We start from the raw sequence: 12065 nt of genomic DNA, 5'->3' as shown, positions 1-12065 counted from the left end.
AACAAACTTGGGTGGATTTTAATATTCAGACAAAAGGTAGCATCTTGAAAAAAGATCAGGTTCTTAGTGAAATGTACGAAAGTGCTGAAAATTGTTTAAATAAGACTTTCTGTAAAATTCATAATCAGTTCTATAAAATTCAACCATCTATCTTCATTATCACATATCATTGAATCAATATGACTTTTTTTCAAAAATTTAACTACAGTTTCAAGCGTGGAGGGAAGAAGTTATATTCTAAAGCTCAGTAAAATAATAACTGACTTTTAAAAAGGGGGATATATTGTGGGAACTGTCATGAAATCAAAATCTCTGAAGTTATCCTTCTTACTTATAACTTTCAGAATAGTACTAATACCAAGTTAAGTCATTAACTTCTTCCAGGAATAGCACATTGGATAAAAGGCAGAATTTTTTTCTTCTCCTTACTTTGTCTTTATGAACTTTTTGGAACTGCAGTAAATTACGTACATCCACAATAAGAGCCATGGAGTCTCCTTTGGGAATAAATAGAAGTTTATCCCAAAAATGCCAAAATGTTTTAAAAAAAGAAAAACAAAAGTTAGTAAATAAATGATAAATAACTCATTTAAAAAGTAGATTGTCCTAACTGTGTTGATATGTTTTTAAATGATTTCATTTTAAAATGAAAATTGGAACTCCCTCAGCTTTCCGAAATCTGCATTTTCTCATTTCTCCCTTATAAAATTTTAATTGCATTTGTTCATAAAATTAAAAAAATATATATTTTCTTCCTCCTATTATTCTATTTTTAATCTTCTCTTTCTAATCTCACTCTCTAACCTTCTCTAAGGTGCTTGATGGAAGAATTGTCTTGGAACAATTTTTTTGTAGTGTCTGGATTTTGCTTGTTCATCAAAGTCTAAAACTTCAAAAATCTCACTACTTTCTTTATATTCAACCTGGTAACATCTAGTAACTAGTAACATCTCTCTTCATTTGGATTGACATTTGACATTCTGAACAGCTCTCTTCTTGTAAAATGCCAAACCCATACATGTTTTCAGTTTGTTTGTGTTTTTTTGTTTTTTTTGTTTGTTTGTTTTTCACCTGGATCTTCTTCCAGCTATATATTATTCAACTATTTTAAGACACTAAATTTCTTTCCTTCTTGTTTTGTCCTGGAATGATCTAGGGTCCTCTAACTAGCTTTTCACTCTTATTCTCCTTCTTTTTCTATGATGTCCTCAGATGTGGAAAATAATGAACTTGCATGTGAATGATGTAGACAATATGTAGACAATCCATAGAAAAGACAGACGCACAGTGGCCAAGAGACATGCAGTGGCAAAACAGCAGAATATGTAAATAGTGTATCACCTTGTAGACCTTACCAAAGCATCAAATATAAACCTTCAGATCTTATTTAGAAAATTGCTAGGAAGGGTAATGGCTTCACTTTTGTAAAACAGGTAATAAATAAGAAAAATTAACTAATTTTAGAATTATTTCCATAGAGATGCCCAATCAAATTAATACATTGTTCAGTTTTCGACAAGGATCATGATGATGAAATGGGGAAAACAGTTAACGAAAGTAAAGGTATGAAAGAATTATCATATCTGAAATGAAACTGACTCAAAGGCTACAAAATACTGAAATCAAAGAGCCTTACTGCAGAATCCTGAAACCAAAGGGTCTAGAACAAGGATTCTTAGTAAGCATATCAGGATGAGCATTCAAGTCTAGTGAGCAGGTTGCCTTTGAGAATGGCCATTGAAGGGCGGAAGTAATCAGATCTCTCAATATGATTTTCAGATGGTTTTAGAACGCAAAGCTTCAGAGTAAATTTTGAGACAAGGAATGAGTAACAACACAAAAGCACCAAGAAAACATTAAAATCTATCTAAAGTTTTCAACAAGTAGATCATACCATTTACTTGATATCTTTCTTTAATCATTTATGTTCTAAGCAAAGCAAATGGAGAAAATCTCATCTGGATTTCAAAACATCTTATCACACTATCTCATAAGAAAATTATTAGTTAACACTGAGAAAATAAAATAATTGACTAATCAGGAAAGGTCAACAGATTGTGTTATGTGTTTGTATCTTCAGATGGGTGCTATTAAAGGGATTCTTCAAGGACAGTCTTGCAACAGAGCTTTTTTAATATTTAGATGAAAGACTAGATTTAAAAAAAAAAAAAAAAAAAAGTGGAGCATGCTGCCAAAATGTGCAGATAGCCCAAGTTTGGGAATCATTGAAAACATAAAAAAACATACAAGAATAATCATATGACCTTGATGATTTCTATAATAGAAATTGCATTAAACTTAGTAGTACAAACAGCAGTGCAGCAAGATTTTCTGCTGTGAATTGCTAGCTCATCAGATGAAAATTACAGAGAAAAAGAAAGATCTAGACTACCAAGTAGAGAATGACTATCAGCTACCAAAACATTAAGTAGCTATCAAAAATGCTGATATGAAGTATTACACAAGGGATGTAAAGGAAAGGAGTGGCTAATGCTATTACCTCAGGTAGAATATAGATAGAAATCATCCCTGGCCTCCATATTAAATAAAGATTCACTAAAAGTTTCACTAAAAATGGAGTGGTTATGAAGGGGAAGTCAGCATAATGTCAGGAATGCAGAACATATTTCATCAGACAAAAATGAAAACTCTTGTATTATTTTGTGAAGAAGACTAACATGAGAGAAATGCTTTCCGTAACCACCTGAATGGACAAACAAATCTTGCAGATGTTTATAGTCAGGTATTGAACTTTGAGATCAATATCAACATAAGATTGAATAGGTACATAACAAATAAATTTAAGATTAAAAGAAAACAAGAAAAGTATTTTAGCCTTATGAGTGACAAAATTCCAGGCCTTTTTCTGTAGTGTGTAAAACTGCTAATTGATTTTAAGAGATACCTATATAGAAAGAGAGTTACAGTTATAAATATACATATATATATATATTTTATGCAACATGAGTGCTTGCATTAGCAAACTATAGGATATAGGATTCAGCATCCAAGGATCCACTTACAGTTTATTCTGAGTCATAAAGGTGACCTCTGAGGTCAGCCAAAATATCATTTACATTACTGAGTGGTTTAATAGCATTTATTTTGATTAAAATGCACATTGTTTCCTTCATTCATCTGCTTAAGATCTGCATGAATGTTTTAAACATCATTCACTCACTCAATGCCTAACACAAAGCTTATTTAGTCAAAGTACTTCCATTGACTTCTGTATGCTTTGGATTAGGTTCTATACCCTTACCTATCAACCAGCTTCTGCAGGCTTCCAGTATTATCATAATATTCGACTGCTTTTCTCTTTTCCCATGATCTTAAAAGGCAAAGAAAGAGACACACTTTGGTTGCGCTGTCTGTTCTTTAATGTGCTTAGATTGCAGTAATTTCCTGCTGAGCCCTGGATGAGGTTTAGTTTGTTGAGCAACTTTTTAATCATCTCACAGAATGAATGAACTGGAAGATATGTCAGGCTTCTATCAGAAGATGAAAAATGTGGAAACTTATCAGTACCTCTCTTCCTCTAGATATATTGTAGGTCATAAAACCCCACTCCATACATTACTGCTTATTTTTATAAAGGAAGCTAAAAATGTAATTATGCAATGGATGATCTCAAGAAAACTTCAAAATAGTTAAAGTTGACATTAAAGTATGGCTAACTGTGCATGGCAAAAAGTGCAAAAGAGGCAGCAGGAGGACAAACAATTTCAAAGACTGGCTATGTAATCTTGCCTACAGGAAGGGTGGCTCAACCCACTCCCTCTTATTTTGGAGAATAAAGGTAGCTGTGCCAAGCATTTCATAAGCAGCATATTGATCAGTGCTTAGCAGCCTAAAACGTATTTGCTTGCTGGATGGATTTGGTTTTATTTTTTTCCTCAGTGTTTATGGGATCCTTCTTTAGGATGAGATAAGCAGGGCCTTCCCCGACCTCAAATTCTTATTTTGGCTAACTGCCAAAGCTCTTCACTGGAGCTATGCAATATAGAGAAAGGTGCAGGGAAAGTTCAGGGGACTGACTCTTCACACTGTTTCTTCCTCTGTCACACCACTAACAGTAGATGGGAGCAGGTGAATGGCCCTTACGCTTTTTGGTGAATAGTCACAACTCTGTTAGGGTCCAACAAAGGATTAGGGAAAGAAAAAAAAAGTATGCTTCTGCAACGAACAGCTAAATAAGAGTTACAGCAATATAACCTGTAAGTGTTCTAATGTTGCACTTTTCATATGAAAAGAAATGAGAAGACTAACATTATAAAATATCTAGTAAAGCTGTTTTATTCTTTGCAGATCGAGGCCAAATAGACGGTCCAATAAACAATCAACAGCTTGGTCCTACTCTAAATCACTTCCCTTGTCACCATATTGAATTCCTTAATTTATAATAACTGTGTATTTATATGGCCCTTATTTCAGCTGAAGAGCAATGATTATTTCTGATGAACTAAACAGAAACATTAAAGTTCAGAAATAAGTAAGTGAATATGTGTAGACTTAAAAAATACATTTTAGGTGTAACCAATAACATACATTGGAGTTAACTTATAGAAGAGAATTGAACTCCACAGAATTCAATTATCCATAATGACATTTTAATTTTAATATCAAAGGTTCTTTCTCTGAATTCTGCAGCACAGCCATCTTGCTTGGATATTTCCTCTTCAATTCAACAGGCAGTTGACACAGTAGATTCATGAAGACATGCCAGATCTTTTATGCTATCCCAAATTATATTAATAATAAATGAAAGCTGAACCGAATGCACTAGGAATATCACACAAAAGATTTTGTGATCTGGTGATTCTCATTTAGATATTACAGAAAACTTTATCTCACAGCAAAGATACTTGCAACATCCTAAAAATAAAATAAAATAAAAATATATAAATAAAATGTAGAGCATAGAACTGAAAAGTTATATTATGTGGACTAGGTTTCAAGAGTACATAGAGGCAAAATGGTTTCAGAATGCCTGTTTACACAGTTCAGTATATAAAGGCCAGCTGACAGAAACAAGTGAGAACAGGAACTTCAGAATAACTTTATTACAATATAAGAGTTTAGTATGTTTTACTGATATTCATCAGGTTTCACGATACAAGACTCCCTTGTATATGTAGTTCTCTGGAACTCAAATTTTAAACTCTCCTTAGAATGAACTGTTTTGACTTTCCAACAGTCCATCAAATAAAGAGGTAATAACTGCCATGTATTCAAAGACAAATACTGAGTTGAATCCAGAATGCATTAAAAAGGTATGGAAGTGCAAAGCGGTGGTCTGATGAACTTGGAAAGACCCATTTGTTAGTGGCTTGCTGGGTGACTGAGCAGATCATTGCAGTTCCCACTGTCTTATAGGGATACGTTATAAAGTACTTTGTCCTTCAATATGCTCACTATTAATATCAACTTTAAATGAAAAGCATTATATCAAAAAATATAAAAAGCATTACATCAAAAAATCTTACATTATTTCCAAAAGTAACTGGTATTCTGTGCTACTGAATCCATACACATAAGTGTACTCATGTAATATTTTCAGTGACAATGAACACATTTTTCTTTCTTTGTCAATCCTACCTGGTTCTTATACCTTTCATTTAAATTAAATCCAGTTTTAATTATCTCCCCTCAGTGTGTCATATCTTCTGATGTAGAGTATATGCTAATGATCCATAATTTCCCCTCTCGTCTTTGCACATGCAATTCATGCACACACATTTTACATGCTTTTTTTTTCCTATAGTTTTCTTTGCATTTAAAGAAATTGAACAACAGTTTAAATTAAAATAAATAAATAAATAAAATCTATGAAACAATGAGGCTGGGCGCAGCACTTGTTTATATCCTTACTAATCCAGAACATCCAGTAGTTGCCTATGAAGCATAAATGTACCCCATATCTGCCTTCCCTCATGAAAATTCATATGCTTTGTAAAGACTTTTCATTAATTTTTCCTTCTGATTTCAAGCATAATCTATCTGTCATTTATGCATGATTTTGAATGGTTAGAATTTTTGTCATATGGAAAAAAAAATACCCTGTCTGCAAAAGACCTTTCAGAACAGATCCTTTGGAATAATGACAAGAAAGCAAGTAAGCAAGCAAGCAAGAAAGAAAGGAAGGAAGGAAAACAAGATTAATCTTTGCAATATGTAAAGAAGTCTATATTCACTGCAAAAAAATAAAAATAAAAAATAAAAATAAAAATCCTAGTAAACAGACTGACTACCCCTTCTACTAAATGTTACTTTTCAGCATTCTTTGTAAATGTGAGAACTGTGAAATAATGACGGAATGGTGCTTATGCAAGAAAGCAACCACCTATTTTTGAACAGACCTCAAATATTACTCTAAGAATGAGCAGTTATAATTATGTAAGATTTAACCACTGTTGTCCAATACAAATTGTTTATACTCTGTCAGTAACTTTTATGGTGTTATCTAGTTCAAAATTCTCACAGTGAGTAAAAATTAGAGGATTTAAATGACATAACTAGTTCCATGTTTAGCCAGCGTTCAGTTAAGCGAGCACACATGCAGCTATTATCTGCTTAAAAGTAAATCTGTGGTTTCCTTATTTAAACTCCTAAGTTTGAACGTCCATCAGAAATGCTGTTGCTGCAATGAATAATTTAATCACTCCTGTCTATTTCCTGCTGCTACACAGCAAGCATTTTTGCAAAGCTGTGAAAGACACCGGGCAAGTGTCAGCACTCCCTATAATTCAGCCGACCTCCCACTATATTCACTGCAACGAACTAAGGGAGCTCTGAAGCGGCCAGAGGGAGGTTGTGGTAGGGGAGGGAGGTTGTGGTAGGGGAGGGAGGTGAAGAGATCACAACAGAATTGCACCAGATCAGCAAGACACTTTAGAAAGATGAAAGGTCAACGCGGGCTTAGTGCTGCTGTGGTGTCATTTCATCTGTTTGTCCCTTGGTGGAGTTCTTGAGTTAGTTTCTCCCCTCAGTCAAACAGCTTTAACTGCTTTATGGAGGGGTTTTGTCGCTGTTTTTCTCTTGCTTTCGAATTTGCAGTCATGTTTACTGTATTTAACCTTTTCCTCGTATTATTACGGATATGTTACTTCCAAGCCCACCTGATTTTATTCCCTCTTCGGGAGCTTGTTCTTTTGTGTGCGCGGGTGCGTGCGCGCAAATGAGCTCATAATAGTGTACATTAACGTATAGAGTGATACAGCTAGTTAAATAACCCGTCTGTCTTTAAGCCGAGGTGGGTTCCCACTGCAACCCCGAGAAGTGACGCTCCGGTTGGAGCCAGCGGCGTCCCTAAACTGCAGAACCCAATCGTCCTGGGCTGAAAGCGCCGAGCACGAGTTGGGACGGGGGCGGCAGGAGCCGGCTCCGCCAAGACATGCAGATCCGCTAGCCACTAATGGCATCTGCATATTTTAGCCATGACCCCTGGCTTTCCAATCACCAGCTACAACAGCAACAAAGCCCCGCTGCAGAGAGTCGGAAAGGGAGCTTCGGGGGAGGGGAGGGGGATGCAGAGGAGCTGAGGAAGCTCCCAGCCTGCTTTAGGATTTCCCCACGTACAGCAGGCTGCGAATGTCAGCAAGACGGATTCCTTCCCACACGCAAGATGCCACCTCGGTGGCCTTATCAGATGTTCCCTTTAAGGACACGAGCTCTTATTTCCCCTCTGTGTATCTCCAGCATCTCGGGCTCTTTTATTTATAACAGCCGATTACATTTGTGATCCCGCTTCCCACTTGATCTCGCCAGATCAGGAGGGCAAATGCTGGATAGTGGCTGAGCGGGCGCCTGTGTGCATCGGGGAGGGGGGGGGGGGGGGGCAGCGGGGAGGGGGGGCTGTACTGCGCAACAGATTTCACCGAGAGGGCGAAACCTCCCCCGCCCGAAACAGCTGGGCTCGGTCCTACCGCCCCCCAAACAGCCGTGAGCGCCCTGGCCGCCGTGCCGGGGTGGTGGGGAGAGGGGGCGGGGGTGATTCCCCTCTCCTCCCCTCCCCGCACGAAGAAGCGGGGTGCGGGGGGGAGAGGGGGGGACACGGCCAGCACGGCCCCGTCCCCCTCCCGGCTGCCAAGGCACGTGGACCAGGAGCGGCGCTGCCATCCACCATGCAGCGCACGTCGGGCCCATTTCCCACGCCGTTTGCCTGCCCTGGGGGAGGAAAGGAGGAGGGGGAGGAAGGGGGGATGAGAGAAAGGGGGGGGGAGGGGGGAGCCGTTACCTCTGCTCCGAAAGAGGAACCAATCCACTGTGAAGGACGCAGCACTCCCGAGCAGGAAAGACATTGCACATTCAGAGAGGGATTGCATGTGAAGACACTGCAAAAGAGAAAGAAAGGGAGGGGGCTGGGGGGGCGCAGACCGCATGTGAAAGACATAGTGTGTGTAAGAGAGGCCAGGGAGGGTAGGAAGGGGAGGGGGGAGAGATTGCACATGGCAAGAGAAAGAAATCACTCATTCGCTTGGAAAAGGCTCTCGCAAAGCAGACCGTAGTAGAAACGGGAGACAACGGGGAAAGAGACGCAGAGAAGAGGCGAGGAGTCCATGCCGTGCAACAGCCCGGAATCCGATTAAAGTTTATGGCGGGGAGGTTAAAAGCGCTTTCATCCCGCCCCTCCCCTGGCGAATACATTAAGTTTCCTGGCTGCGTTTAAAAGCACAAAGGGAAGGGAGCAGCGGGAGCTTCGGGTTGCAATTGTATTGCTAGTGCGGGGAGCCAGTGTAATGCAGTATGCTGGTATTCCCTACGTACTGGTATGTCTGGATCTTACAATGTGGGCAAAATTTCCTCCTCTCGGAGCTCCAGAACGGCGAGGGGGAATTTTGATAAATTCAAGTTGCTTTGCAAATATAATAGGGATTTGGTATTAATCCTACTTAACCCGCTGCGAAGATGCTGAGCTCCCGAGCCCCCCTCCTCCGTCCGGTACTGCGGCGGTGAGCACTGAGCCTGCGCCGAGCCGGGCTTTCTCGCTGATGCTGCAGATATAAAGCCGAGTGTCTTCAGCATTTGCGGGGGAGGGTTTTTGCGTCCTGGCGAGGCGGGGAGAGCGGCCGAAGCCTTGCAGCCCTCCGGAGCTGGGAGCAGTCACTCCCGCTTCCGAGCGGACTCCACGCAGCGTGGCTCTGCCCCTCTGTGCCTCTGGACTCCCCAGAGAAAGAGGTGGCAACCTTCCCTCCCTCCCACATTCACTCGCCGCCCCGAATGACAAAGACAAGCTGTGACCATTGCTTTGAACCACCTCGGTATCCGGCCGCTTTTGCTCAGATGTCACCGCGATGAAAGAAAGACAATTCATTATACTCGCCTGCCTGCATGCGTCTTTATTCAGAATGACCGCTTAATGCAAGGAATACGCGCACCCACAGATCTCGCAGCAACTTGTTTTCCCACAGGGGGAGAGAGCAGCTGGATTCGTGCCGCCCCCCTCCCCCCCCCACCCCCCCCTCCGCTGCGCACACACGCACACGCCGGGTCGCTTTCCACGGGCTGCCCTGAGCTCGCCCCCAGGTCCCCCCTCTCCCTCCAGCCTGCCGGGTTCCCCCCCTTTTTCCCTCCGAGAACCCACCGGAGAGGACAGACACAGGAGCCAGGCACCACCCGCAGCGCAGGGGCAGGAGCACGCATATGCCAGAGGCGATTAAATGGCACAAAGTCAAAAGGAGAAGCGAACTAGGGACGCTAGGATAGACAAAGTTGAACGGAGAGCTTAACGTTAAAGTTTATTTCCCACTTACCCAGGTAGGTGACGCTACGTTTTAGCAATCATCGAAGCTGCAAGTCTGTTCGGAAATAAATCTGTTACTTCTTACATGTGCTTATTCTACTAGCCCTCTCGTCCCCCTCCCTGATCTTTTCTCCGATTTTTTTTTTTTTCCCTAGGAAACCCACAAGCACGCTGAAAAGGCACATTCAAATCATGGAAATAGGGAGTGCATGAAAACAAAGCCCAAAAGGCTCAAACAGCACTGGGAAACAGGACGAAAGTCTGAGATCTAAGGCAGCCCCCCTTCCTCCCTGGAGTTTTATGCCGTTCCGGTGACTGCAGCTATTTCACAAAAGCATTGACACGACAGGGGAAGGTGGGAATCTGTGCGAAATGAGTTTTCTTACCAGCGTGATTCCACAAAATGCAGAGCCCCGAGCGTGCACCAGCTCTGCCTAAGAGAAAGGCGAATAAACATTTGCTTAAAAAATCGTTGCTCGGTTCACAGTCTACAGCGGAGGTGGGGAGGGAACGGGTAGGAGAGAATCACTATAGATCACGGGTTAGAGACAGCAACAGCAGCAACGCTCGGGCGTGTAATGAGGATCGGTTCTGAGGACTGAACTGGTGTTTTGTGATGAGCAGCTATCCCACTTGCAGCACTAGCAGCAGCAGAGACAGAGGGTAAGGCTGGGCTTTCTGGAGTGCAGCGCTTGACTCGTCCTCCTCCTCCTCCCTCCTCCTCCTCCACCTCCCTCCCTCTCTCACTCTCGCTCTCTCTTTCGCTCTCTCTCTCCCTCTCTCTTTCTGTGTGTATGTAGCGCAGGCGGCTGTACTGCTGCAGCATCAGGGAAGAGCTACCGAGAGAGGCTTCAGCAGCTCCCACCACTTTGGGCAAACTTGCCGGTTTACTGCTTTTTTTTTTCCTTTTTTTTTTTTTTTTCTTCCGAGTGGGAAGCTTCTCAGTTGCCATTCAACATTTTAAAGCACAAGCCGCTCTGCCGTGAAAGCGCCTGAGCCACACTTCTCTGAAAGACACAGGAGGGAATACACAATTGCAGATTTCACCCACCGTGGCGGTGCAGATCACAGGAAACAACTGACTGATATAATTTTATTTGCAAATAGAACTCCGTGGGTTTTTTTTTGTTGCCTTTTTTTTTTTTTTTTAATCGCGCCGCGGCTCTTTTCCCCTCCCCTTTGCCATTCCGCTTATATGGATGTAATTCAGAATCTGTGTTAATTCACGTGGGGGATCCAGTTACATCTTGTTCCGCTCCGGGTGTATTAACGAGAGACCAATAATCGCCTTTGGACACATAGTTTTGTTGCTAACCTTTGAACTGAAAGGATCAAGTTCAGATCTGGTTACCTGCATTGGGACGGGAAGGAAGAGGAGAGAGAGAGAGAGAGAGGGAGAGAGAGAGAGAGACTGCAATCTCATTTGTGAATCGCTCTCAGTGCTGCAGATCCAGATTGCTATAACACATGCAGTGCAAATGCAGGTAAGGCACACACACAAACTGCGGATGCAAAAACAAACTTGGGACTGTTGTGTGTGTATGTTCATATCTACAGCCTTGCAAATTCCGGGCAAAAGGCTTCTGCAGTTTCTGTATCGTTGCTTTGTGACTAATGACCTTGCGCAGAGTTGTTAAAAAAAATCCTCTCCGGAGAAAGAGCTGAACATTTCAGGCGATCTCTGAAGATGGATTTGGGTGCTTTTCTGCCAACCAAAGGGGATATTTTATGGACTGCTCTGTAATACACGGGGTTCTTCTACCAATTGTGCAGCTACCGACATTATTGGGATATTTTTTTCTTTGCCTTTTAAATTATTATATATTTTTTAAAGAACTGCCCGTTGCTAAAAGGATTTGGAGTTTTCCCGGACACAAGCCCTTTGAATAAAGCAAATCACATTTTTTTTTACTGTGTGTGCAGAGAGGGGAAAGAATAAAGCTAATGCATTGGTCGTAAACGGATGAGAGAGAGAGAGAGAGAGAGAGGAGAGAGAGAGAGAGTGTGTGAATTGTAGTTAACTCTAGTGTCGAAGAAGACGACCTGGGGGGCTTCAAATCGCACAGTGCTGCTCCTGCTTTTATTGCAAACCTTGCAAAGTGATTACAGTAAAATCAGAGAGGAGGAGGAGGAGAAGGGGGAGGAGGAGGAAAATCCCATCCTATCTGCCGAGATGAATCTTTAAAAAGCAAAATACACTGTCCCGTGAACTGTAAGTATATCGCAACTGGAAGGCAGGGAGAGCAGCAGAGGAGCCAACAGCAGGCTTTTGCCCACCGATTGCACCAGCCATGAGACAATAAGTTTCCAGAAGCAGAAGGAT

The 12065-nt window shown here is 41.6% G+C and overlaps 1 protein-coding gene across 24 annotated transcripts in view; it reads right to left on the bottom strand.

Moving 5' to 3' along the window:
- LOC310898358 (uncharacterized protein) overlaps nt 1-9878 on the bottom strand; it is a 222535-nt gene extending 212657 nt beyond the window's left edge. For 11 of the 24 annotated variants that reach the window (XM_083833281.1, XM_083833284.1, XM_083833275.1 and 8 more), the window contains exons 1-2: nt 8892-9447; nt 8237-8333 (exon numbers count right to left, since the gene is read on the bottom strand). In XM_083833281.1, the coding sequence (XP_083689407.1) occupies nt 8237-8333; nt 8892-9313 (519 nt within the window). In that variant the 5' untranslated portion in view covers nt 9314-9447. Of the gene's footprint in view, nt 1-6; nt 8167-8236; nt 9448-9752 lie in introns of those variants that run through there. The other 13 variants (XM_083833288.1, XM_083833289.1, XM_083833282.1 and 10 more) reach the window with 8 other exon arrangements.
- Between the last annotated feature and the right edge of the window lie 2187 nt (nt 9879-12065).

This window comes from Anser anser (assembly GCF_964211835.1).
Source record: "Anser anser genome assembly, chromosome: 4".
Taxonomy (NCBI): Eukaryota; Metazoa; Chordata; class Aves; order Anseriformes; family Anatidae; genus Anser; species Anser anser.
This window is presented reverse-complemented; position numbering and strand designations above follow the sequence as displayed.